Source organism: Hemitrygon akajei, chromosome 7 (assembly GCF_048418815.1).
Source record: "Hemitrygon akajei chromosome 7, sHemAka1.3, whole genome shotgun sequence".
Classification (NCBI taxonomy): domain Eukaryota; kingdom Metazoa; phylum Chordata; class Chondrichthyes; order Myliobatiformes; family Dasyatidae; genus Hemitrygon; species Hemitrygon akajei.
Genome location: NC_133130.1, coordinates 12,889,286 through 12,916,575, shown reverse-complemented (window position 1 = coordinate 12,916,575; position 27,290 = coordinate 12,889,286). Strand labels below are relative to the sequence as shown.

Genomic DNA, 27,290 nt, shown 5'->3' with positions numbered 1-27,290 from the left:
TTCTTCCCCTCCACCATCAGATTTCTAAACAGTTCATGAACATTACTTCTGCTCTTTTCTTGCACTACTTTTTAAAATATATTTCTTAATTACAATTTTTAGTACACTTTATGTATTGTACTGTACTGCTGCTGCAAAACTACAAATCTCACAAATGACACACTATCTGTCAATGATAATAAACCTGATTCTGATCCACAGGCCAGACTGGAGCAGATGGAAGTAGAAAAAAAAACAAAATAATAAGAAAGAAGTGCCTTTAGATTATTTATTGAAGTATTCCTTTGGAGACAGAGATGCACATTCAGTGGTCCACTTTCATGTTGGGAGCAAATAATCGTTTTGCCTTATTTCTACATTTTCAGAGAGGCTGGAACCAGCATTTCCAAGTACCCAGAGTACATTCCAGATAGCCCTCCAATTTGAGCTTCGCCTCACTCTGGCAGTGGAGAAGGCCGAGGACAAACAGCTTGGTGCGGGAATGCTGAGGGGAGTTTAAAAAGTCGTGCTTTGGGAGAACTGGGTGATGATGTGGTCACAGTTCACCCAGCCCCACCAATGTGTCTTCTACAGTTTACCTTCGTAAAATTGATACCCCATCACATCTCCTCTCCAACTCACACGGACGGTAGGCCCCTGTGTCGACCTCGAGGTGTCCTGACACTTGGGCTGGGATTGTCACATGGTTTCCTGGAGTTAATCATTCAGTCACAGGGTACAGTGTGATCAACAGCACTCCGCTGGTCTTAGCTGGGTTGCTACTTCAGTGGTGGCCGCTTGCAGTGAAGCGTGGCGACATTTGTCCCCTGCACGTCCTTGTGCGCGTTGGCTGTTAATACAAGCTATGCGTTTCAATGGGGCGACGAACAAACTGAAAGATGACCCATTCTACCGTGACTTTGCCCATGGGATCTGTCTCTGCAAAGGTTCCCACAGTCTCGCCTCCAGAACGCAGAGTTCCCCCAACATTTTCCAAATCAATGCCACATGCCTAGAACCTCTGCTGCCAAGCTGACATTGCAACCGTGTCTAAACTGGGAAGTACTTTTGCAGCAGTAGAGCACAGGGATCTCTCAAGGACACAAGAGCTGCTGTGGAAATGCTGGGCAGTGCCTTGGGTCTGACTCAGTGATGATTACGCTGCTGTTACGCCTGCCTAAACCAGGACACAGCATGTCTTCCCTTGGCAAGGGGGAACTGTGCAAGACCTTCATCAGTGCTACAAGCAATGGGGTGAACACATTCTGGAGGATCAAATCCATTTGTACCTGTAAAACAAAACTCTGCCCCATCATGAATCAGGAGGAGGGACTGCCAATAGGACGTCCAGCTGGGTCATTACAAGAGGGACAGCACAGCCGAGTAGCGGTCAGCACACCACTTCACAATGAAGATCAGGTTTCAATTCTCGCCGCTGCCTTTGAGGAGTTTGTACGCTCTCGCTGTGACCGTGCGGGCTTTCCTCCGAGTGGTTCAGTTTCCTCCCCCAGTACAAAATGGACGGATTCGGGTTGGTCATTTGTGGGCACGCTATGTTGGCACCAGGTGTATGGTGGCATTTGGGGGTTACCCCTGCACAACCCTCGTTGATTTGACCCGACGCAGTACGATGCATTTTGCTGTATGTTTCTATGTTTCAATGCACACACGACATAAAGCTATTGGGCTTCTTTCTTGGGAATTATTGGAAGCTGTCCGCTGCCATAGGACGTCCAGACAACCCCTGGCACCTGCCGAGAAGGGACAGTGGTGTGTGCACTGAGCTCCCAGCACCAAGGAGTCTTCATATCTGTCAGTCTGTGCACAGAACCCCGAGGCGTTACCTGGTGGATGGGGGGGGAAGGAGGGAGGGGACCATGAGTAACCGTGTGTTGACCTGCTCAGTGCGCAGTGCACAAGGAAAGGCTTCACATGGGTTTGCACTGCAGGGCAGCTCATTCACACTCTGGTGGAGGGCTGGCTGCTGGGGGTGGGGTGGGGTTGCGGGGAGACAGTGCTGGGCAACTGTGACCTACTGCTTCATTGCCAAAGGCGTGACCTCTTGCAGCGTCGAGTTGATGCGGTCAATCCTCTGCTGTATCTGGGCCTCAAACTCCTCCTTGTTCTTCAGGACCAGCTGCCTGACGGCCTCCTGGGCGACGGTGTAGCCCTCCTGGAACTTGGTGCGCTCCACGTTGAAGAGGGGGTCCGAGGGGCTCAGGCTGATGTAGGTCTCCAGGCTGATGACCTGGTCCATCAGGTGCTTCGCGGAGACATCGACATAAGTGCTGGCGATGAGGTGGCAGAGGCTGGCCACGCTGCAGGCCTGGAAGGCCTCGGTGTAGATCATATCCTTGACGAAAGCATCCTGGGTGTAGCCGGGGATCAGCTCACAGCCCTCGCTGTCGCTGGCAAACTGGGTGACGGCATCATTGAGGGAGACCTGGATCAGGTTAGACATCATCTGGAAGAAGTTGGTCATCTTTGCCCACTGCGCCTTGACCTGGCTCAGGGCACCCAGACCCGTCACCAGCAGCTTGAGGGTGGTGTCATAGTCTATCTCCTTCACCTGGCACCTCTTCATGGTCAGCAGCACCTCATCGAGCTCCTTGGTCACCTTCTCCTTGCTCTCGGCTACCTTCTGGTAGTTCTCCCTGCTGATATCCAGCTGACACTTGGCTTGCTCCACCCTGAAGCAGGCCTGCTCCAGCACCATCTTGGACAGTCCCTCCTGCAACTTCTCCACCTTCTCCTCCCCAGCAGCGCTGCTCAGGTTGGGCGGCTGTGGTGCAATGGCTGGAGCCTTGATTGACTTCTTGACGTCCAACAGATACGCCTGCACCTGTAAGGAAAGAGTTACATTTGATTCCTCCTTGGTCTATGCTAAGATGTGTGACACAAAATGGCAGTTTGTCAGTCTGGGACATGGCAACGATTTGGGAAAGTTCATGGGGACCAGTCCACAGGGAGTGTTTTGGGAATTTAATGTGAGTAGCAGTCTACAGTAGATCATGGAGAAGTGACAGTACATATCATATCTGATAGTCAATGACAGAGTATAATGAGGCAGCATGGTAGCACTGTGGTTAGTGCACTGTTCTACAGTGCCGGCCAGTAAACACCGACCAGGGCTCAATTCCCTGGGAGGAGTCTGCACATTCTCCCTTTCACCGTGTGGGTGTCCTGCAGGTGCCCTGGTTTCCTCCCACATTAGAAAGATGTACAGATTCAGGTTAATAAGTTGTGGCATGCTGTGTTGGCACCTGAACCACGGCGACACTTGTGGGCTGTTGTGCTGAATGGATTTGACGCAAGTGACGCATTTCACTGTGCGTGTGACACGTGGCAACCAAGCTAATCTTCCTTTCGAGAAAATGTTTGCCTGGGAAATAATTAAAGGGTCTTGCGGGGTAGAAAAAGGGCCAAATCCATTGTGCATGTGCGAATCTTCTCTTAGGCTGGCTCGTGACTGGTGCTAAGACCTGGAGATAGAGACAAGGACATGGGGAGAGAGAGGGACTGGGAAAGCTGCTGGCCAGTTGTGGTTCCTTCTGGCAGTGGATTGTATGAAGTGGCTCAGTGATTGGTTGATAAGTACTATTTTGTCTCTCTTACGAATATATTAATCAGTTTTCCTTTTTTAAAAATTCTTTATACAGAATATATAGATGTGGCACGGGAGCATGGTTGTTAGCACAAGACTATTACAGTGCCAGCAGCCCGAGTTCAATTCCCACTGCTGGCTGCGAGTTTAGATATTCTTCCCATAACCATATAGGTTTCCTCCCATATTCACAGGTTAGTAGGTCAACTGGTTGCATGGGTGTAATTGGGTGGCTTGGGCAGGTTAATAATTAGCCCTTAACTCCTGGTGGAGTCGTCGGGGCGCCCTCATGACAAGCTTTTTGCACCGATTATTTTGGTGATTGCTCATCACACGGCATTTCTTTTGCAACTGATATTTTTTACGAGGTCGAGTTGCTAGCTCGACGCTCAACCCAGCACGGATGAAGAATGTGCAAGGGAGCCGGCCGGATTCGAACTCGGGACCTCTCACCCCGAAGTCCAGCGCTGATGCCACTACGCCACCAGCCGGCAAGCTTGGGCCGTGCTGGATCTCTGAATAAAATTAAGTTAACTCTGACCTCTTACAACTTTTAACACATGTTCAGTGACTTTTTCCGTTTCTGGATATCTCTTGAATCAAAAACGAACAAAGGAGTAAGTTTTAAGATCTTTTTGTTCCAGTACCTTGGTGTTCTGCTCCTGCACGGAGGAGGCCAGGTCCCGCAGCTGGGCCTCGCTCGGCTTCTCAGCCTGGCCAAGCTGCTCCAGCCGCTGGCACAGATCGACGCCAACCTGGCACAGCTCCAGGCCGGCATTCCTGGTGTCTCCCTCCTTCTCCTGCTTCAGCTGATCCATGCTGCTCTGGAACATGGCCCCACTGTCCGAGGGGATGGTGCCCAGCTTTTCCGGGTCCAGGGTCCCACCGTCCGACACCAGGTCCTGGAGCAGCGCGCTGCCCATCACCATCTCCATGGCTCTCAGACAGAGTCCCACAGAGCTCCCGGGGCCCCCGTCCCCCTTGGCCTCCGCCTTCTTGTTTTGCAGCTTCTTCTTGAAGTGCTGCGTGGCCGCGTCAGTGATCTCCAGGGCCAGGCCCACGGGCTCAGTCAAGCCCGCCGCCACCAGTTCAGTGGCCAGGCTGCTGGTGAGGTCCAGCAGGGACTGGGTCACGTAGACCCCCACCAGGTTCTTCCCGCTCGGGATGGCCCGCACAGCTTTCCGGTACAGGGCACGCGTCTCCTCCATCCCGGCACAGGCTTCAACAAACTGGGCCTCCAGCCGCCCTTTGTCCCTCTCGGCTGCCGCCTTCCGCGCCCGAGCCTCCTCCAGCGCCTGGCTGACCTCCTTGGCCTGGCGGTGGCACTCCGTGCGGGAGGCGGCACACAGCTCCAGCAGCTCCTGCACCAGGTCCATCAGCGTGGCAAACTCCCCCTCGACGGACGCCGCCAGGCCCTGGCACTGCTCAGCCACCTTCCTCAGGCTGTTCAGCCGACTGGGCAACATGGCCTTGACCACACTGGGTGGGCGGGCCAGAACTTGGACTGCGCTGGCCAGGTGCTTGGGGGCCGTCATTGTGTACAGGCGGATCTGGTCCATCTTCTTGTGGGCCTGCTGGAAGGCCTTCCATCCCTGGTCGCTCACCTGCATCAGGCAGGCGTGGAAAGAATCTGGCTGCCGCAGGGACTGCGACGAGCCGCCCACTGTGCCCAGCTTCACCTGGAAGGCCTCTGCCGCAGAGATGAAAATCAGCTCACCCAGGACGGCAATGGAGAGGGGCCCCGGCGTCAGAAACTCCTCCCAGTTGGCGTACGGCTTCATGATCAGCTCCAGGTCCTTCCTGGCGTCCTCCGCCGCATCCAGCATCGCCATGCTGCTGACCTTGGCCAGGGCCTGGGGCCTGTCCGCTGCCATGGCGACCAGGCTGTTCACCTGGCAACAGAGATGGGAAGATTGGGATGAGTCAGTAACCCAAAGATAAAGGGCAAAGTATTAAAGATTAAAGATTAGCTTTCTCAGTTATGTGCCTATTAAAATACCAATACAGTGAAATGTGTCACCCTGTTTCTACCCACTCTATCTGTTCCTCACTCCACTGGGTCCCCAGCCCCTCATGATTCCATCTGCCCTCACCACCTCCCTCCCTCAATTTCACTCTACCTTCCTCTCCTATCAGATCCTACCATCTGCAGCCCTCTAACACCTCCCAGCCTCTGTTGCTATGTACACACTCTCCTCCTCCGTCTCCCTATCACCCCTCCTCACCTCGATGCACCCATTGTCAGCCTGCCTTTTGAAGGAAAAGACAGACCTATTAGCTTCATTAGGTAGAAGGTACAGGAGCCTCAGGACCCACATCATCAGGTTCATGAATAGCTATTACCCCTCAACCATCAGGTTCATGGACCAAAGGGGATAAATTCACTCACCTCAACACGGAACTATTCCCACAACCTATGGACTTACATTCATGGACTCTTCATCTCATGTACTTAATATTTATTTATTATTATTATTTCTTTGGCAGACTGGTTGAACATTCAATTGGATATGGCTTTTCATTGATTCTACTATGGTTATTAGTCTATTATGAACTTATTGAGTATGCTCGCGAGAAAATGAACGTTTGGGGTTGTATGTGGTGACATACATGTACTCTGAAAACAAATTTACTTTGAATTTGATTTGCCACATGTACACTGAGTGGAACACATCGTTTGTGTTGATGATCAACAGACTCCGAGGATACGCTGGGGTCAACTGACAAGTGTCGCCACACTTCCAGCACTAACGTAGCACGCCCACAACTCACTAACCCTAACCGGTATGTCTTTGGAATGTGGGAAGAAACCCGAGCACTTGGTAGAAAGCCACGTGGTCACTGGGAGAATATACAAAGTCCTTATAGATGGCGGTGTGAACTGGAACCTATCCTACAGCTGGCACTATCGCGTGACGCTACAGTGTCCGTTCTGGAGTGGCGGAAGAGCGCTGGTTCACGTTGGGCGAGCGGAAGGCTGTGGCATTACGTCCCTCACCAACACACACCAGTACCCCAAGCCCCACCATTGAGGGATGTCCTTCAGACATCACCCTCTTGAGCTGTTGGATCTGTCACTATAAGACCACCAAAGGCCACTGGGTCTACTCAGTCATGACTGATCCATTCCCTCTCAACATCAATCTCCTGCCTGCTCCCCATAACCTTTCACACCCCGACTTATCAAGAAACTATCAACTGCCACCTTAAATACACTCAATGACTTGGCCTTCACAGAGACCCATGGCAACAAATTCCCGATTAACCACCCTTTGGCTAATGACATTCCTCATCTCCATTCTAAATAGACATCCCTCCAACCTGAGGTGCCCTCTGGTCCTAGGCTCCTACAATATAGGAGACATCCTCTCAACATCCACTCTATCAACATTCGATATTTCAGTAAGATCACACCTCATTCTTCTAAATTCCAGTGAGTACAGGCCCAAAGCCATCAAACGCTTCTCATATGATAAGCTTATCATTTCCAAAATCATTTTGTGAACCTCCTCTGAACTGTCTCCAATGTCAGCACATCCTTTCTTAGATAAGGGGTTCAAAACTGCTCACAATTCTCCAAGTGAAGCCTCACAAGTGCATTATAAAGCCTCAGCATGAAATATGTTTTTATATTTATATGCTCTTGAAATGAATGATAATATTGCATTTGCCTTCCCCACCTCAGATTCAAACTGCAAATTAACCTTTAAGGAATCCTGCACAAGGACTACCAAGTCACCTCTGAATTTTGAATTTTCTCCCGACTTAAAAAAATAGTCCATACTTTTATTCCTTCTACCAAATTATATCATCACAAACTTTCCAACACTGTATTTCATCTGCCACTTCCTTGTCCATTCTCCTAATCTGTCAAAGTCCTTCTGCAGCCTCCCTGCTACCCTCAATACTACCTGCCCCTCCACCTATCTTCATATTGTCCACAAACTTGGGTACAAAGCCATCATCCAAATCATTGACATATAACGTAAAAAGAATCGGTCCCAACACAGACCCCCGTGGAACACCACTAGTTACCGGCGGACAACCAGAAAAGGCTCCCTTTATTCCCACTCTTTGCCTCCTGCCACTCAGCCACTGCTTTACCCATGCTGGAACCTCTCCTGTAATACAATGGGCTCGTAGCTTGTTAAGCAGCCTCATGTGTGGCACTTTGTCAAAGGCCTTCTGAAAACCCAAGTACAGAACATCTACCAACTCTGCTTTGTCTATCCCGCTTGTTATTTCATCAAAGAATTCCAACAGATTTGTCAGGCAAGATTTTCCCTTGAGGAAGACATGCTGACTACGGCCTATTTCGTTATGTGCCTCCAAGTACCCCAAAACCTCATCCTTAACGATCGACTCCAAAAGCCTCCCAACCACCGAGGTCAGGCTAATTGGCCTGTACTTTCCTTTCTTCAGCCTCCCTCCAGTGCGGAATGACACTTGCAATTTTCCATTCTTCCAGAACTATTCCAGAATCACACGATTCTCAAAAGATCATTACTAATGCCTCCACAATCTCCTCAGCCACCTCTTTCAGAACTCTGGGGTGTACACCATCTGGTCCAGGTGACTCATCTACCTTCAGACCTCCCAGTTTCCCAAGCCCCTTCTCCCTAGTAAAAGCACTGCATTCACTTCTGTCCCGACACTCTCAAAATTCCGGCAACACTGCTAGTATCTTCCAGATAGAAGACAGATGCAAAATACTTATTCGGTTCACCTGTCACTTCCTTGATCCCCTTATTACCTCTTCAGCCTAACTTTTCCAGAGGTCTCAGATCTACTCTCGCCTCTTTTAACTTTATATATTTCAAAAACCTTTTGGCATCCTCTGATATTATTGGCCAGCTTACCTTCATATTTCATCTTTTCTTTCCTTATGGCTTTTTAGTTGCCTTCTGTTGGTTTTTAAAAGCTGCCCAATCCTCTAACTTCTCACTAATTTATTTTTACTCGATTATATGTCCTCTCTTTTGCTTTTGTGCTGGCTTTGACTTCCCTTGTTAGCCACATTAGTGGCATCCTGCCTTTGAAGTGGATGGCCTAGAACAGCAGAAGACCCAAGGTCTGCTGCTGTAGCTCATCCTCTTCAAAGTTTGATATATTGTGTGTTCAGAGATACTCTACTACACACTACCATTGTAACACTTGATTATTTGAGTTATTGTCACCTTCCTGTCAGCTTAAACCAGACTGGCCGTTCTCCTCTGACTTCTCAAAAACAAGCTGTTTTTTCCCCCACTGAACTGCCACTCACTGTTTTTTTTTGTTTATCACACTATGCTCTGTAAACCCTAGAGATAGAGGTTTTCGAAAATACCAAGAGATTCTGAGATACTCAAACCACCCTGTTGGACACCAACAATCATTCCACGGTCAAAGTCATATAGATCACATTTCTACCCTGATCTGATGTTTGGCCTGAACAACAGATGACCCTCTTGACCATGTCTGTGTGCTTTTATGCATTGAGTCGCTGCTACATGGTTGGCTGATTAGATGTTAGCAACAACAAGCAGGTGTATCTAATAAAATGGCTACTGAGTGTGGAACGGTACAGAGCAAGGACAGGCCCTTCAGCCCTCAAAGTCTGTGCTGAACACAATTCTAAATTAAACTGACCTGACTGCACGTGATCCTCATCACTCCATTCCCTGCACATTAAAGCTTCTTGCTCCCTGCCATCTCATTTGCTTGCATTTGCATCCCTGCAGCCTGTTCCAGGCACCAACCACTCCACCCACAACCGTGAAACTTTACCTTATGTTGACACTCTGACTGTCTACCTTATGTAGACGTTCCAGAGAAAACAACCCAAGTTTGTCCAGCCTCTCCTTATAGGTCATACCCTCTAACCTAGGCTGTTGCCTTGTGAACCTCTCCTGCATCCTTTCCAAAGCCTTCCAATTCCTTCCTGTAATTGGGCAACTGGTAATGAACTAAGTGTGTTAAAAAATAGTTTGTTAAAAAGGCTGCTGCTCCCTAGCATACTCCTGGCTAAAGTTCAGTCCCTGGAAAATAAGCTGTGTGAACTGAGAGCCTGAATCTCCTACCAGTGGGAAACAATGGAATGTAATGTTTTGTGCTTCGTGGAGACCTGGGCTGACGGAGGAGATACCAGATCATGCCACGGAGCCCTCTGGGTTCTCCATGTTCCGGGCAGACAGGTCAAAAAGCCTCTCTGGGAAGAGGTGGGGTATGCTTCACGGTCAATAATACTTGGTGCGATCCCCTGGAATGTGCAAGCCCTCAAGCTCTTTTGTTCCCTGGATCTGGAGTACCTGGTGATGCAGTGTAGACCTTTCTGGCTGCCCAGGGAGTTCACGGCAATTATTATCTCAGCGGTGTATATTCCGCTGCAGGCTGATACTGACCTGGCTCTCACGGAACTGTACGAGACCATCAGCACCCTGGAGACTGCACAGCCAGAGGCTGCCTTCACTGTCGCCGGTGACTTTAATAGAGCATCACTGACTAACGTCTCTCCGAAGTTTTGTCAACACATCCAGGTGAGCGCACGGGGAGACAGCATACTCAACCACTGATAATCTCCCTTCCACAATGCTTACAAAGTGCTCCTCCGTCCACCGTTTGGGAAGTCGGATCACTCCTCCATCTTGCTTCTGCCGATGTACAGGCAGAATCTGAAACAAGAGGCATCCATATTTAAAACCATCCACTGTTGGTCCGGCCAACGGCCTCCATGCTACAGGACTGCTTTGATGTCATCAACTGAAATGTCTTCCATGAAGAGGATGTCTCCGAGTTCACAGATGGGGTCACGAGTTTCATACTGAAGTGCATCAAGGACGTTGTTTCCTTCCCCCCCCCCCCCCCCCCCCCACCAAAATCAGTCAGGGTCTATCTAAACCAGAAACCCTGGATCACAGTTCCGTGTGAGCAGCCCTTACCATGCGAGATAGAAGTTACATTGCCGGTAATCAGTAGGAACTCCAGAAATGCAGCTACGATCTACACAAAGTCATCAAGGCAGCGAAACAATACAGGGACAAGATCTAGACACAACTCTCCACCAACAACTCACGCAGCTTATGGCAAAGTCTGCACACTATCACGGACTTCAAAGCTAAGTGCAGTGGTGCTGTCAGTGTCACTGCCTCTCTCCCAGATGAGCTAAATCTTTCTTAAACTCTATTTGATGTCGTCAACACTGATCCCGAGGAGAGTGGCCGAAGAGACCTACACCATGGTCATCTCTGAGGCTGAGGTACGCAGGTGTTTCCAACGAGTGGACAGTCGCAAGGCTGCGGGACCGGACGGCATCCCAGGGCGAGTACTCAGGGTGTGTGCAGCACAACTGGCAGGTGTGTTTACAGACATTTGTAATCTCTCTCTCTCCCAGTGTAGAGTGCCCTCTTGCCTCAAAACGTCCAACATTGCCCTGTACCCAAAAAGACCAAGGTAGCATGTCTGTATGACTAACGTCCTGTCGCACTCACCTCAATAATAAACAAATGCTTTGAGAGGCTGGTCAAGGATTACATCTGCAGCAAGCTACCACCCACACTGGACCCCCGACAATTCAACGACTGACAAAACCGATCAACAGATGAGACAATTGCCACAGCTCTACACACTGCCCTTACACATCTAGAGAAGGATGCTTATGTGAGAATGCTGTTCTTGGACAACAGTTCAACAGCATAATTCCCGCCAGGCTCAAGAAGAAGCTCTGAGACCTTGGCCTTCACCCTGCCTTGTGTAGCTGGATCCTGGACTTCCTGTCAGATCACCGGCAGGTGGTAAGAGTGGGCTCCCTCACCTCTGCCCCTCTCACCCTCAACACAGGAGCCCCTCAGGGCTGTGTCCTAAGCCCCCTCCTTTGCTCTCTGTATACCCATGACTGCGTTGACACCTGCAGCTCCAATTTGATAATTAAATTTGCTGATGATACTACACTGATTGGCCTTATCTCAAACAATACTGAGGCAGCCTACAGGGAAGACGTCATCACCCTGACACAGCGGTGTCAAGAAAACAACCTCTCCCTCAAAGGAGCTGGTTCTGGACTCCAGGAGGAATGGAGACAGGCTCACCCCTATTGATATCAATGGATCTGCAGCTGAGAGGGCGAAGAGCTTTAAGTTTCTCATCATAAACATCTCTGAGGATCTCACGTAGTCTGTACACACCAACTGTGTGGTGCATAAAGAAGGATCACTGGGGACCCCAGTCACTCCAACCACAACCTGTTCCAGCTTCTACAGTAACGGTACTGCAGCATAAAACGGTAAACGGTACCGCAGCATAAAAGCCAGGACCAACAGGCTCCGGGGACAGCTTCTTCCACCAGGCCATCAGACTGATTAATTCACGCTGATACAATTGTATTTCTATGATTTTTAGCTGTCCTGGTGTACATACTATTTATTACACATTACTATACATTGCACATTTAAACGGAGACGTAATGTAAAAATTTTTACTCCATGTATATGAATGATGTTAAGTAATAAAGTCAATTCAAATACACCAGCAGTCTACATTATCTATGCTTCTCATAATCTAATGAAACTCTGTCAGATCTCCCCTTAGCCTTCGCTGCTCTGGAGAAAACAACCCAGGTTTGTCCAGACTCTTGACGATAGAACATGCTCTCAAATCCAGGCCAAGTCCTGGTGAACTGATTCTGCACCCTCTCCAGAGATCTACATCTTTCCTACAATGGGGTGACCAGACTAGCAGGCAATACTCTTAGGTGCAGCCTAAGGGTTTAATCCATCTACAATACGATTTCCTGACTGTTAAACCCTATGCCCCAGGCGACGAAGGACAGCTTGCCAGAGATCTAATGGAGGGTCTCGCCCCGAAACATATTCCTTTCCACAGATGCTGACTGACCTGCTGACTTCGTCCTGCATTTTGTATGTGTAACCCTTCACTATCCTGTCTACTTATGTTGACATGTTGAGGGAGCTATAAACTTAGAGCCCAAGGTATCTCCCCATGATTTTGGGAATTGCTTTTTAGTTAATTGACCTTCTGCCCCATCCTATAGAAAGTAACTTCAAATCCTCCAAGCCCCCAAGTCCCATATAATCAAGAAAGAAAAGATACAGTACAGTGTCTCCTCTAATGCCATGGTGAGAAGCACCTCATATTCTGTCTGGACAGCCTCCAACCTGACAGCATGAACATTGACTTCTCCAACTCCTGGGAATTTCTCCCCTCACCCCTTCTGCCATCTTGCTCCCCTCTTACCCCTTCTCTTCTGCTCACCTTCCTATCACCTCCCTCTGGTGCCTCTCCCCGTTTCCTTTCTCCCATGGTCCACCTTCCTCTCCTATCAGATTCCTTCTTTTTCATCCCTTTACCTTTTCCACCTATCACCTCTCAGTTTCTCAATTCATTTCTCCCCACCTCACCCTCCCATCTTCCCCCTCACCTATCAACTGCCAGCATGTACTCCTCCCCCTCCTCCCACCATCTTCTTCCCCCAGTCCCAATGAAAGGCCTTGGACCAAAATATTGGCTTGTTATTCCTCTCCATAAATACTGCCCGTCCTGCAGAGTTTCTCCAGTATTTTGGGTGAATTACCGTAAAGTTTATTTGGTAACCGAGAGACAGACTTCTGATTCACACTGACTCCAGTCCAAGGACAGAATGTGGGAACTAAACACCCACTGGGACATCCGAGCAACGATTTCTCCAGAACCTCATCCGCCCTGATAGGAGTCCCAACACCCGACTCTCAGCACATACAAGATGGGCCCAAGGGCCTGTTTCTGTGCTGTAGCATTCTATGACTCTTAACGTCACCCACACCCGCTCTCCAGTGGGTGAAGGACACTTTGAGATCAACAGCTGCATTGAGCAGTTAACATGAATTTCAAAAACAGATGCCATGTTTGACAGAAGCTTCTCTGAGGCTCCACCAAGCAGAATGGAGAAGGGAGAACAAGCGATATAATCAGATGGAGACAAGCCAACAAGATTAGTGGCTGAGATGGGAACATGAGCACCATCCAAAGGGACATCAAGGGCAGTTTCTTCATATAAAGAAAGGAGTAGTACAACGCAGTACAGGTCTTTCAGCCAACAATGTTATGCTGACCTCTTAACCAACTTAATCTGCCCCTCTCCTCCATTTTCCTTTCATCTATGTGTGTATTTCGAATGAGCCATCAGAAATAGTGGATGAGGTGGGCACATTTGAAAGTTATCCAGATAAGCACTGGCATAGTGCTTAGTGCATACAACATTGTGGGGGGAGGAAGGGGTAAGATGTGGACCTTAACAAAATATAGGACCAGAACTAGGCCATTTGGCCCATCTAGTCTGCTCTGCCATTCAATCATGGGCTGATCTAATTCTTCCAGTCATCTCTGCTTTTACCCCATATCCTTTGATGCCCTGGTTAATCAAGAACCTATCTATCTCTGCCTTAGATACACCCAATGACTTGGCCTCCACAGCCACTCGTGGCAAGAAATTCCACAGATTTATCACCCTCTGACTGGTAATTTCTCCGCATCTCAGTTCTAAAAGGACGTCCTTCAATCCTGAAGTTGTGCCCTCTTGTCCTAGAATCACCTAACATGGGAAATAACTTTGCCATATCTAATCTGTTCAGGCTTTTTAACATTTGGAATGTTTTTATGAGATCCCCCCTCATTCTCCTGAACTTGGGAATACAGCCCAAGAGCGGCCAGGCATTCCTCATATGGTAACCCCTTCATTCCTGGAATCATTCTCGTGAATCTTCTCTGAGCCCTCTCCAATGTCAGTACATCCTTTCTAAAATAAGGAGCCCAAATCTGCACACTATACTCCAAGTGCAGTCTCACGAGTGCCTTATAGAGCCTCAACATCACATCCCTGCTCTTATACTCTATACCTCCAGAAATGAATGCCAACATTGCATTCGCCTTCTTCACCACCAACTCAACCTGGAAGTTAACCTTTAGGGTATCTTGCACAAGGACTCCCAAGTCCCTTTCTATCTCTGCATTTTCAATTCTCTCCCCATCTAAACAATAGTCTGCCTGTTTATTTCTTCCACCAAAGTGCAAGACTATGCACTTTCCAATATTGTATTTCATTTGCCACTTCTTTACCCATTCCCCTAGACTATCTAAGTCTCACTGCAGGCTCTCTGTTAGTATCTTCTTTAATATCAGTCGCCTGCTTCCTCTGATATTCATCTTTTCCTTCCGAATGACCTTCTTAGTTTCCTTCTGCACATTTTTAAAAGCTTCCCAATCCACTATCTTCCCACCAGCTCTGGCTTCCTTGTATGCCCTCTCTTTTGCTTTTACTTTGGCTCTGACTTCACATGTCAGCCACGGTAGTGTCCTTCTTCCCTTTGAAAATTTCTTCTTATTTGGAATATATCTGTCTTGTACTTCCCTCATTTTTTGCAGAAACTCCAGCCATTGCTGCTCTGCTGTCTTTCCTGCAAATGTCCCTTTCCCGTTAACTTCAGCCAGTTCCCCTCTCATGCCATTAGTTAACTGACAGGGGAGTGCAGCAATAAAAGGATTCTACAACTGTGACTGGCAGGGCGCTGCAGGGGCGGCTGGGCTGGTGTTCCCGACTGGCATCAGTGACCGGGCAAAAGGCTCAAGTATCACGATTCCAGGTTTACTAGTGATGCAACACTGGGCGGAAGGGTGACCATGTGGTGGATGTAGGGGGGCTTCGGGGCAATGACAAAAGGGAGACAAGGACATTGCAGATGGAATATAATGTCAACTGCAGGAAAGAATACAAGCAAACAGGAATAAGCCACTAGGTCTCTCAAACCTGCTCCACCAGTCAATCTGATGATGGCTGTTTTACCCCAATCTGCACTGTTTTCTTGGGTCTCTTCCCTATAATTCTCAAGTCCCTAATTTTTCAAAACTGTCTCCACTCCAGCCTCAGAGTAGGACGATCACAGAATAGAGATGAGAAGGAATTTCTTTAGCCAGAGGGTGGTAAATCTGTGGAATTAATTGCCACAGACAGCTGTGGAGGCCAAGTCACTGGGTGTATTTGAAACAGAGGTTAATAAGTTTGCGAACAGTCAGGAAACAAAGGATTACGGGAGAAGGCAGCAGAATGGGGCTGAGAGGGTTAATAAATCAGCCATGATGGAATGGGAGAGTAGTCTTGATGGGCCAAATGGCCTAATTCTGCTCCTGTGCTTTATGGACATGTGGAAGTAGTCAGAAGATGAGATAGTTTTGAAACAGAGTGGTGTTGATGTTCAGCTGGACCTGGCTGGCCTTGGACACATTTAATCGGAGATTAACATGTCTGCCCATCTTTATTGGGAGAGGACCCAGCACAAGGCCAGAATCATTTTGTTCCACTCACATGGAGGGAGGCCGCTGGAATATTCTGCACAGGTCCAGTCTCCTCACCTGGGGAGGGTTAGACTTCCCACCGGGAGGGCAACAGAAGGTTGTTCCCTGGGGTAACCACGAGGAAATCTGCAGATGCTGGAAATTCAAACAACAACACACACAAAATGCTGGTGGAACACAGCAGGCCAGGCAGCATCTATAGGGAGAAGCGCTGTCGACGTTTCGGGCTGAGAACCTTCGTGTTCCACCAGCATTTTGTGCGTGTTCCCTGGGGTACTGCGTTTGTCACACAAGTAAAGATTCTGTGTACTCAGTGTCTCAGAATGGGAGTTGATGGTAGAGAGTGAACATCTCTCCCTGATTGGGGTGTCATAGGTTGATGGGGAAAAGGGGTGGATGTAACACTCGGGCAGAGACGAGAAGACAAGGAGAACCTCCGCTTCAAATAGACCCAGTGATTTGGCCTCCACAGTCACCTATGGCAATGAATCCCACAGATTCACCACTGTCTGGCTGCTGGAGAGAACTCCAGGATCCCTGTATTTGCCTAGGTTGCTGTGTGTGCATTTCTAGACCGGTTCCATAAGGCAGTTATAGCCAGGGTGGCAATGGGACAAACTCCCCCTGCCTATTAGACGCTTCCAATGGCATGCCACTCAAATAGCCTGACAACCAAGTCCAGCTTTTCTCACCGCAAATCCATTCTCCAGTCATTCCCCTCCCATCTCCCCTCCTCACTCTCTCTCTCTACCCCCTCACACCATCCCCTTTCCCTATCCCTCTTTCTACTACTCCCTCCCTGTCCTCTCCTCTTTCTCCCTCGCTATCTACCCTTCTGACCCCCCTCCCCGTCCTCCCTCCCCTCTTCTCCTAACCCCCTCTCCACTTCTCCTTCCTCCTTTCCATCTCTCCTCCTCCCTCGCTTTCTACCTCCCCCTCCCCTTCTTTCCCTCTTCCTCCTTCTCCCTCCCTTCCTTTCTCCCTCCTTCTCCCTCCCTTCCTTTCTCCCTATCTCTCCCCATCTCTCCCCTTCTCCCTCTCTTGCTTCCCTATCCTCTCTCCCTAACCCCCCTCTCCTCCCTCACTTTCTACCACCTCTTCTCCCTCCCTACTTCCCCTTCTGTTTCCCTCTCCCTCCCTCCTCTCTCGCTCTCCCTCTCCCTTTTCCTCCCCCTGCTCTCTCCCCCCTCCGCCTCTCCCTCTTCCCTCTCTCTGTCTCTCGGACACAGACACGTACAAACACTGCCTTCACATGTCGGCGTCTGCCCGCTGTATCCAGGGCGGGGCTGCGTACAAGAAGGGTAGGAATAGCAGGATAGTACAGGAATAATGTACCTCGGGTTCCACAGACGGGGTGAGGATTGCGCTCAAATTCAGCGAGGTTCACGCCGCGACCGCTGTCCACATACAGAGTCTCCAAGTCAGGGCTTGCCGAGGCTCCCGGCTCCTCCCAGTCGCCCGCTGCCAGGGTCGGCTGGGCGGTCTGATTTCCTGTCACATGCCCAAAGGCCTCGCAGCTGCTTGTCCTGAAGTTTTAAAAAACCTTGCCGGTCCGGTTTCAGACCTCTCCCTTCTCTCATCCATCCGCAACTGCAAATCACACCTGCAAAACCGGAACCATTGCAGCTGAATTTATTCTCTCTGATGACGTGAACTTTGCAACGGCTGTGCGGTGCGGACATAAAATTACTATAGATTACAAAATAAATAGCGCGAAAAAGAAGGGAATGCCAAGGTAGCACCCGCAAAATGCTGGAGGAACTCAGCAGGTCAGTTCTGATGAAGGGTCACAGCCAGAAACACCCGTTTCCATCGATGCTGCCTGACCTGCTGAGTTCCTCCAGCATTTTGTGTGTGTTTCTCTGGATTTCCGGCGTCTGCAGAATCTCTTGTGTTTAGGGATATTAAGAGTTCAATGGGTTCATTGTGGATGCAGAAATCCGATGGCAGAGGGGAAGAAGCGGTTTCTGAAGCATTGAGTGTGTGTACCTCCTCCCTGATGGTAGTAATGGGGAGAGAGCAAGTCCTGGACCAGATGGTGTACACCCTGTTACCGTTGTCCAGGCATCGGTAATGATCCTTCAAGATCACTAGATTCTGGAATGGTTCTGGAAGACTGGAAAATTGCAAATGTCACTGTACTTTTCAATGAGGGAGAGAGGCAGAAGAAAGGGAACTATAGGCCGGTTATTCTGACCTCAGTGGTTGGAAAGATGTTGGAGCTGATTATTAAGGATGAGGTCTGAAGGTACTAGGAGACACGTGGTAAAATAGGCTATAGTCAGCAGGATTTCCTCAAGGGAAAATCAACACCTAACAAATCTGTTGGAATGCTTTGAAGAAATAACCAGCAGGATAGACAAAGGTTGATGTTGTGTACAGTACTTGGATTTTCAGAAGGCCTTTGCCAAGGTGATATACATGAGGCTGTTCCCACTTGCTTCAAAAAGGCAACAATGTTACCAGTGCCTAAGAAGAATATTGTGGCTGTCTTAATGACTATCGCCCAGTAGCACTCACATCGACAGTGATGAAATGCTTTGAGAGGTTGGTCATGTCTAGACTGAACCCCTGCCTCAGCAAGGACATGGACCCATTGCAGTTTGCCTATCGCCACAATAGGTCAACAGCAGACACAATCTTAATGACTCTTTACACGGCCTTAGATCACCAGGACAACACAAACACCTACGTCAGGATGCTGTTCATCGACTATAGCTCAGCATTTAATACCATCATTCCCAAAATCATGATTGATAAGTTTCAGAACCTGGGCCTCTGTACCTCCCTCTGCAATTGGATCCTCGACTTCCTAACCGGAAGACCATAATCTGTGCGGATTGGTATAATATTCCTCCTTGCTGACGCACCTCAGGGGTGTGTGCTTAGCCCACTGCTCTACTGTCTATATACCCTTGACTGTGTGGCTAGGGATAGCTCAAATACCATCTATAAATTTGCTGATGTTACAACTATTGTTGGTAGAATCAGGTGATGATGAGAGGGCGTACAGGAGAGAGATATGCCAACGAGTGGAGTGGTGTCACAGCAACAACCTTCCACTCAACGTCAGTAAGATGAAAGAGCTGATCGTGGACTTCAGGAAGGGTAAGACAAAGAAACACATGCCAATCCTCAGAAGGATCAGAAGCGGAGGGAGTGAGCAGTTTCAAGTCCCTGGGTGTCAAAATCTCTGAGGATCTAACCTGGTCCCAGCATATTGATGCAGCTATAAAGAAGGCAAGACAGTGACTATACTTCATTAGGAGTTTGAAGAGATTTGGTATGTCAATAAAAACTCAAAAACTTTTATAGATGTATCGTGGAGAGCATTCTGACAGACTGCATCACTGTTTGGTATGGGGGGGGGGTGCTACTGCACAGGATTGAAAGAAGCTGCAAAGGGTTGTAAATTTAATCGGCTCCATCTTGGGTACTAGCCCACAATGTATCCAGGACGTCTTTAAGGAGTGGTGTCTCAGAAAGATAGCGTCCATTATAAAGAAATCCCAGCGCTCAGGCCATGCCACTTTCTCACTGTTACCATCAGGTAGGAGGTACAGAATCTTAGAGTTATATTGGCTTGTCATTCCTGACTCCTGGAAGAACCTTAAGGATCAGAAAATAATCAGAGATCCGACAATTGGTGCCCAAATGCAGGACGATGACTTGAAAAAAAGGCTGAGGAAGGAAGTTTTAGGCGAGCAGTGGGAGGCAGGAATTTCCTCTGTTCCTTAATTGTCCATGAAAAAATATGTTCAGTGCATCATTTAAAGGGAGTTTAAGAATGAGCAGAGTCATGGTTGTACAACCCGTGTCGGGCCGGTATGAATTATTGGAAACCCAGTGTCTGATATTATAGTTACAACTGGGTGATGTGAGTTGTCTGACAAAAGGCCAACAAAAGTTTTAAGATATTGGACGAATGTTTATTTGGTTGTAACCTGATATTTTAGTCACCATGGGGTTGTGAGTTTTGTGAGATTTTTGGTGTTTAAAAGTGAAGAATACTCCTTAAGATCAAACTAATACAATGGCCAAAGCTTTAAAACAGACCAGTGGTGGGTCCCATGAATTCTCAGCTGAGAGGGACAAGTTAACTGAAATCTTAAGCGCTTACTTAAGTGATGCATATAAACTTGTTACCATTGGTAAAGAAATACAGAAGAAATGTGCTAGCGATGCTAAATTTAGTGAGGACCGGTTTACAAGTGATGCTAAGGCTGAAATTGCTAGCACGAGCGGGCATAGTTTTAAGGTGCTTGGAAGTAGGTACCGAGGAGATGTCGGGGTAAGTTTTTTTACACAGAGAATGGTAAGCACGTGGAATGGGCTGCCGACGGCGGTGGTGGAGGTGAAAATGATAGGGTCTTTTAGGAGACTCCTGGATGGATACATGGAGCTTAGAAAAATAGAGGGCTATGGGTAAGCCTAGGTAGTTCTAAGGTAATGACATGTTTGGCACAGCTTTGTGGGCCAAAGGGGCTGTATTGTGCTGTAGGTTTTCTATATTTCTATGATATCCTAGAGGATCGAAAAGACGTGGTTGGGAACTAAGTAGACAGCTTGGATCTAGCACCCTTAACAGAGTTGCAAAGCAATAAGTGTAATGAGTTGCAAGTCCAAATAGATACATTAAAAGGAGAACATAGCGATTAAAAAAAAATCAATTGGATGAAAAACATAACATGCTAAAAGGGATAATAAATCAGCAAAAAACCCCTCATTTCTGCATTAACAGAATGGGTAAAAAGATCGTATACAAAGTATATGCGGAGTGGAGAGCTTTGTTCAGAGTTGCAAAGCAAACTGACTCAAATTTGTGCCGTGAGAAAGGCAACATACTCATCAGCAGCAACACACCCAAAATGCTGGAGGAACTCTGCAGGCCAGGCAGCATCGACGGAAAAAAGCACTATTGATGTTTCGGGCTGAAACCCTTTGGCAGGACTGGAGATAAAGAGCTGAGGAGCAGATTTGAAAGGCTGGGGGAGGGGAGAGAGCAATGCCGGGCCAGAGGTGAGCTTTTTTCCTCCGGTCCTGCCGAAGGGCTTTGGTCCGAAATGTCGACTGCACCTTTTTTTTCGGAGATGCTGCCAGGCCTGCTGAATTCCTCCAGCATTGTGTGTGCGTGCGTTGCTCGGATTTCCAGCGTCTGCAGATTTTATCTTGCAGATTTTCTCTTGTTTGTGCAAGAAAGTGGGCGGTGTTAACAGTCATGTCAATCATGTTGAAGTGCAGCCAACACTGACTAGTCCCCGGAAACAGCGAAGCCTTTGAACTGCAGTGATTCTGACTTAACAGAGCCTTCTAGTGGCTGCGGTGATGATGACAGTATGGCAAGAATTGCCCCAATAAAAACTTCCACACAAGACTAATGATGGAGGGTACGAAAGGAAACAGGAGGTTTGCTATCGACCACCAGATCTTTGGCAAATGGCCCAGGGAAGTTCCACATCCTGAAAAAGGTAGCAAAGACTTCAGAACCAGAATCTGGTTTATTACCACCGCAAGTGTTGTGAAACGTGTTAATTTAGCAGCAGCAGTTCACTGCAAGACATGATAATATAGAAAGAAATATATAGATGGTATTTGAGCTATACCTAGCCACACAGTCATGAGTATAGAGGGAGTAGAGCAGTGGGCTAAGCACACACCCTTGAGGTGCACCAGTGTTGATCATTCAGCTTGGGCTGAACTTCAATGAATGAAGAATAGATACAAATTGCATCCACGTGATGGCATTCATGTTTAAGCTACCATGGCAACAACTCAGCAGATAAACCAGTTGACATGGTGAGTTGGAGATAGTATAGGAGAGGATAGATAGAATTTACCAGTTGGTTGGGAAGCAATTAAGGCATGGTTGGAGGAATGAGCCCCAAACCAGATTGATTGGAAGAAAGTGGTCGGCTGCAAACTAAAACCTTCAGAGGATATTTCTGAATATGAAGACCGCTATAGGACAGTTTGCCTCAGTTACTCAGGAGTTCCAGAAATAAACAAAGATAATATCGAAGTCGCTAAATATGGCCCTCTCAGGCCGACTTTCAATGGTTTAAACCAGATGTTGCTTATATGGTGAAGCCTACTAAAGCAAATTGGAGTAAAACTGAGTTTTTGTATAGTGACCTAGTACAAGCTGCTAAACAAGTGGAATGGGATATCGGTGTTGGAATAAAATCAGTTCAGACGGGTCAACGGTCTCAACCTGCTGACCAACAGAGCAAGTGGAGTTGGATATGCAATTGAGGCAGCACAGTATTGCAGTGGTTAGCACAATGCTTTATGGTCAAGGCAACCCGGGATCAATTCACACCGCTGTCTGTAAGCAGTTTGTATGTTCTCCCTGTGCCTGTGTGGGTTTCCTCTGGGTGCTCTGGTTTCCCTCATTGTCCCAAAGGTTGGTAGGTTAACTGGTCATTTTAAATTGTCCCGTGATTAGGCTAGGATTAAATGGTGGGATTGTTGGGCGGCGTAGCCTAATCTCAATCAATCAATAATACAGTAGAAGGGGATATTGGGCTAGATCCTGTTGGCACAAGAAATCGTCTTCAGCACAAGGACAGTAATAATATCAATGGCAAGCTCGACCCCCTACCTCACAGGGGTAGGTAAACATTGAATGGATAGCACAACTTCAGGCTACAGTTGCAGATGTAATAGAGACGTTGTTAAAACTGCAAAACCGACTGGGCCCAAGCCTTGCAACCTTCGCCTACAGTGGTAGCGCAAAAATTGGATGGTTTGTATACGCTGTTGTCAGTGGACACAGATGATTAAAATGGTCATGACTGTGGAATAACAATAACATGCCAAGAAGATGCAAATTTTCATAAAGAAGCTCCTTTATTGAACCCAGATCTGATTCTGTACCCAGATCTGATCAATGGCTCCTCAACCACTGAGGGAGGAATTAGAATGGCCATCACGGAAACAGAAGTGGTGGTCTCAGGAAGCATGGCTGCTGGTACCTCGGCACAGCAGGCAGAACAGGAAAGTGTAAGCTAGCAGAGGAAGATCAGCTAATATCTGTACGGATTCTCCAAATGCTTTCAGAGTTGTTCGTGACTTTGGAAACTTATGGAGACAGAGGATTTCTTACAGCCGTGGGAATTCCAATCAAGAGTGGTGAACTGGTACAAGAACTCGTGGAAGGCATGCAACTCCCATCTGAAGTTGCAGTATTAAAGTGTAAAGGTCACTCTAAAACAACCACCATGGAAAGCCGTGGCAAAGCATTTGCAGGTGAAACTGCGAAAAGGGCAGCGAGGGAAGGAATAAAGAAGACCAGAGAAATGGAAGAAAACCCGATAACGTGTCACCGGTGACCATGCGGGATATTCAAGAAATGCAAGATCGGTGCTCAAATGAAGGAAAGTGGTACTGGATGGAAGATGGAGGTTATGTAATGATGATGGAGCATGGAGATACAGCTGGTAGCCCCAGCTGGGCTACTTCCTTCCCTGGCACTCCTTAGGACACAATGGGGTGCAAAGGTGGATGACATTTTCTCCCAGTGGTGGTGGAATCCAAAGTTCATGATGCAAGCTCAACAAACAGTTGAGAGATATATGACATACCAGAAGACAACCTACAGACCAATGGAGAAGCTGCCCGCCCCTCCTGGTCCATTTTTACATCTACAAGTGGACTACATTACTTTATCAAAGTGCCAGGGATACTCAGATGTGTTAGAGGACATATTTTCAGGGTGGGTGGAAGCTCTCCCAGCAAGAAATGCCGCTGCCTCACATACAGCCAGAACTCTGAACAAGGTCTGTATTCCTAGATGGGGATCGCTAAGCCACATTGACTCTGAACAAGGAACACATTTCACTGGAAATGCTTGTCAAGAATTATCTTGAGTGATGAACGTTGAATGGTCTTGTCATTGCCCATATCATCCAGAGTCATTCGGATAAGTTGAAAGAATGAATGGCATCCTCAAACAACGGCTGATTAACTATGATGAGGAACATGTACCACAGCCTACAGCTCATCTGTTGCTTTTATACAGCAACAGGGCAACCTCCAAAAAGAAACCAAAACTGAGTCCATTTGAAGTGATGAAGTAATGACAGGATGACCTATCTCACTACTGGGAGCTCTCAATATCAGAGAGGCCGATGTATAAGTGATGTTAGATAGTTCAGTTGACTATTGTGCAAAACTAACACAAGCTATTCGTCTGCTTGGAGTGGTCCATTGGAAGGAGAACACACCTCAATTCCTGGCAAGTGGGTTCTGGTCAAGAAACTTCATGAGGAACCCCTGGGAGCTCAGTGGGAAGGTCCTTACTGAGTCCTTATTCAGCCTTTAAGGTAGAAGGTAAAGGTAAAGTGGATGCACACTAACGTGACTCCCAATAAAGACAAGTACTGACAAAGACTTCAAGCACAATTATAATTATCGGATATTTTTATTGGACATTATTATCATAATCTACATTTTTTATGGTTGCTTAAAAGCAATTATTACCAGAATAACTCAAACTGGTATAATGCAGTCCAAATGTATCCAATCATGATGCAGTATTAAGATACTTTTGAAAAGTAGTTTTTGATAACTCTGTAACATAGATACTTTTAAGTTTTTTGCCTCTGAATTTTCAGATTTCATTCTGCCAGAGTCCCTTATGAAATCAAAATGGGAACCACTGTTTTTAAATAATACTTTTTATCAAATACTTTTTAACAAACATACGTTTTTCACAGTACACTGTGGTTCATTGCCACTCACTGGCAGAAAGTGGTATAGCATCTAAATTAAATTTAAAAAACTTGAAATAAAAAAAAAGAGTCCTGACGAAGGGTCTCGGCCCGAAACGTCGACGGCGCTTCTCCCTGTAGATGCTGCCTGGCCTGCTGTGTTCCACCAGCATTTTGTGTGTGTTGTTGTTTGAATTTCCAACATCTGCAGACTTCCTCGTGTTAGCATCTAAATAAATTTATTTTATCACTTTTCTCATCACGTGGCTAAGTATTAGTGCATTACCCACATGATGCAATTGTTTTAATTATGTTATCTATTAACTAGTTTACATCTATCTTAAGAATTTATTGTCTATAAAAGTGGTGGATTTTCAGAGGCGCCATCTTTATCCTTCTGTCCTCGCCATTCATTCACTTCTTGGCATTGTTTCTCAGCTCTTTATTTAATTTGCTTCTTATTTGTATGTTTGCTTTTGCTTCAAAATAAACCAAAATCTTAGAATTAAGACTACGCATCATTCCTCATTCCTGGAAGAACCCTAAGGATCAGAAAACGCGACAGAAATCCAACAACGTCAATGTTGTGAAACTTCAAGATGCTCACCCTTTCCAACGCTGACCCCTGTTAAATTGCTCAGCTGTGACGGTACTAACTTGTGTTTTGGAGAAGGTGATTTAGTGAAGAGACTAGTGTTTTAACAACAAATTACCACCCTCTATCCTCTCTCCCCTTCCTTGTCAAGGTATAGATTAGATGCCAATATCTTCTACAAACCACCATCTTCCACAGTTACCTTGACCACCCCTCTTCCCACTCTGTCCCTTGCAAGGATGCCATTCCCTTTTCTCTATTCCCCCTTATCTTCTCAAGAGGAGACCTTCCACTCCAGGACATTTGAGATGTCCTCCTTTGTCGGGCAAAGTGAGTCCCCACCCTCTGCTGCTAATGATAGAGCTATCACCAACATCTGCTCTATTTCCCATACATTTGCTCTGGCCCCACCATCCCTAGACAGAACAGGGACAGAGTTCACCAACACTCCACCAACCTACGCATCTAACACATTATTCTTGGCAACTTCTGCCCCCTACAATGGGATCCCACCACCACTTTTGTCAAGTTCCACCCCAGCAGTGGCTGGATTCTGCTGGAATTCTATCTAGAAAGTTAGCAGACACACCACAGTAGTGGGCTGCATCTCAAATAACAGTGTGTCAGAATACAGGAAAGAGATAGGCAGCTTAGCTACAGGGCAACATGACAACAAATTTCCCCTCCATGTCAGCAAAACAAAAGGGCTGGTCTTTGACTTCAGGAATGGGGGGTGATGCACAAACTTCAGAAATAGTGGGGGGGGGGTGATCCACATACTTCAGGAACAGGGGGGTCCACATATTTCAATCTATATCACCAGAGCTGAGATTGAGAGTGCTGAAAGGGTCAGGTTCCTCAGAGTGAACACCAACTGACCATGGCTGAGAAAACTCACCAGTATTTTGACTTCCTCAGGAGGTGAAAGAAATTCATCATGTTCCCTTTGAACCTCCGTCACCAACATTTATCAATGCACCATAGAAAACATCCTATCTGATGCATCACAGCTTGGTGTTGCCAGGGTGTTGGAGAAGCTGATAGGGGTGTCGGAGGAGCTGATCGGGGTGTCGGAGGAGCTGATCGGGATGTCGGAGGAGCTGATCGGGGTGTTGGAGGAGCTGATCGGGGTGATCGGGGTGTCGAAGTAGCTGATAGGGGTGTCAGAGGAGCTAATAGGAGTTTCAGAAGAGCTGATCGGGGTGTCGGAGTAGCAGATCGGGTGTCGGAGGAGCTGATCGGGGTGTTGGAGGAGCTGATCGGGGTGATCGGGGTGTCGGAGGAGCTGATTGGGGTGTCGGAGGAGCTGATCGGGGTGTCAGAGGAGCTGATCGGGGTGATCAGGGTGTCGGAGGAGCTGATCGGGGTGATCGGGGTGTCGGAGGAGCTGATCGGGGTGTCAGAGGAGCTGATCAGGGTGATCAGGGTGTCGGAGGAACTGATCGGGGTGTCAGAGGAGCTGATCAGGGTGATCAGGGTGTCGGAGGAGCTGATCGGGGTGTCGGAGGAGCTGATCGGGGTGATCAGGGTGTCGGAGGAGCTGATCGGGGTGTCGGAGGAGCTGATCAGGGTGTCAGAGGAGCTGATCGGGGTGTCAGAGGAGCTGATCAGGGTATCGGAGGAGCTGATCGGGGTGATCGGGGTGTCGGAGGAGCTGATCAGGGTGTCGGAGGAGCTGATCGGGGTGATCGGGGTGTCGGAGGAGCTGATCGGGGTGTCGGAGGAGCTGATCGGAGTGTCGGAGGAGCTGATCAGGGTGTCGGAGGAGCTGGACAGGGTGCAGATCGTGTTGCTACCTGCTACTCAAAAGCATCGGAGATGGTGTGCAAAGGTTCCATGCAGTGTACCCATGGGTGATTGTCCTGGACGTTTCTCTTGTGATCACGTCCCGGACGTTTCTCTTGTGATCACGTCCCTGTTGGATTATGATAATTTAAAATGCCGCAGCCTGCTTCCCTTGTTTTGTGGTCCGCAGCCTCAGTTGTAGCGAGGATTAGGCCTCAAGCCTGAGGTGGTACAGAGTGGCATCCATGCTCGGTTGGGGGCTGGCCTCTCTTGTCAGTGCTTCCCTCCAGTGTTCAAT

General features: G+C 47.8%; 1 protein-coding gene across 1 annotated transcript; it reads right to left on the bottom strand.

Moving 5' to 3' along the window:
* Window positions 1-254: 254 nt before the first annotated feature.
* On the bottom strand, window positions 255-17,588 carry LOC140730230 (uncharacterized). Its single transcript, XM_073050404.1, has 3 exons — window positions 17,237-17,588; window positions 4,231-5,475; window positions 255-2,821 (listed from the first exon to the last, which is right to left on the bottom strand). The coding sequence occupies exons 2-3, from the start codon at window positions 5,455-5,457 to the stop codon at window positions 2,012-2,014; spliced, it is 2,037 nt and encodes a 678-aa protein (XP_072906505.1). The 5' UTR covers window positions 5,458-5,475; window positions 17,237-17,588; the 3' UTR covers window positions 255-2,011.
* Window positions 17,589-27,290: the final 9,702 nt, after the last annotated feature.

Coding starts and splice junctions, on each gene's coding strand:
- LOC140730230 (XM_073050404.1), bottom strand. CDS start 5,457: ATGGCAGCGGACAGGCCCCAGGCCCTGGCCAAGGTCAGCAGCATGGCG. Junction 2,822..4,230: donor TGCAGGAGCAGAACACCAAG/GTACTGGAACAA, acceptor CTTTCCTTACAG/GTGCAGGCGTATCTGTTGGA.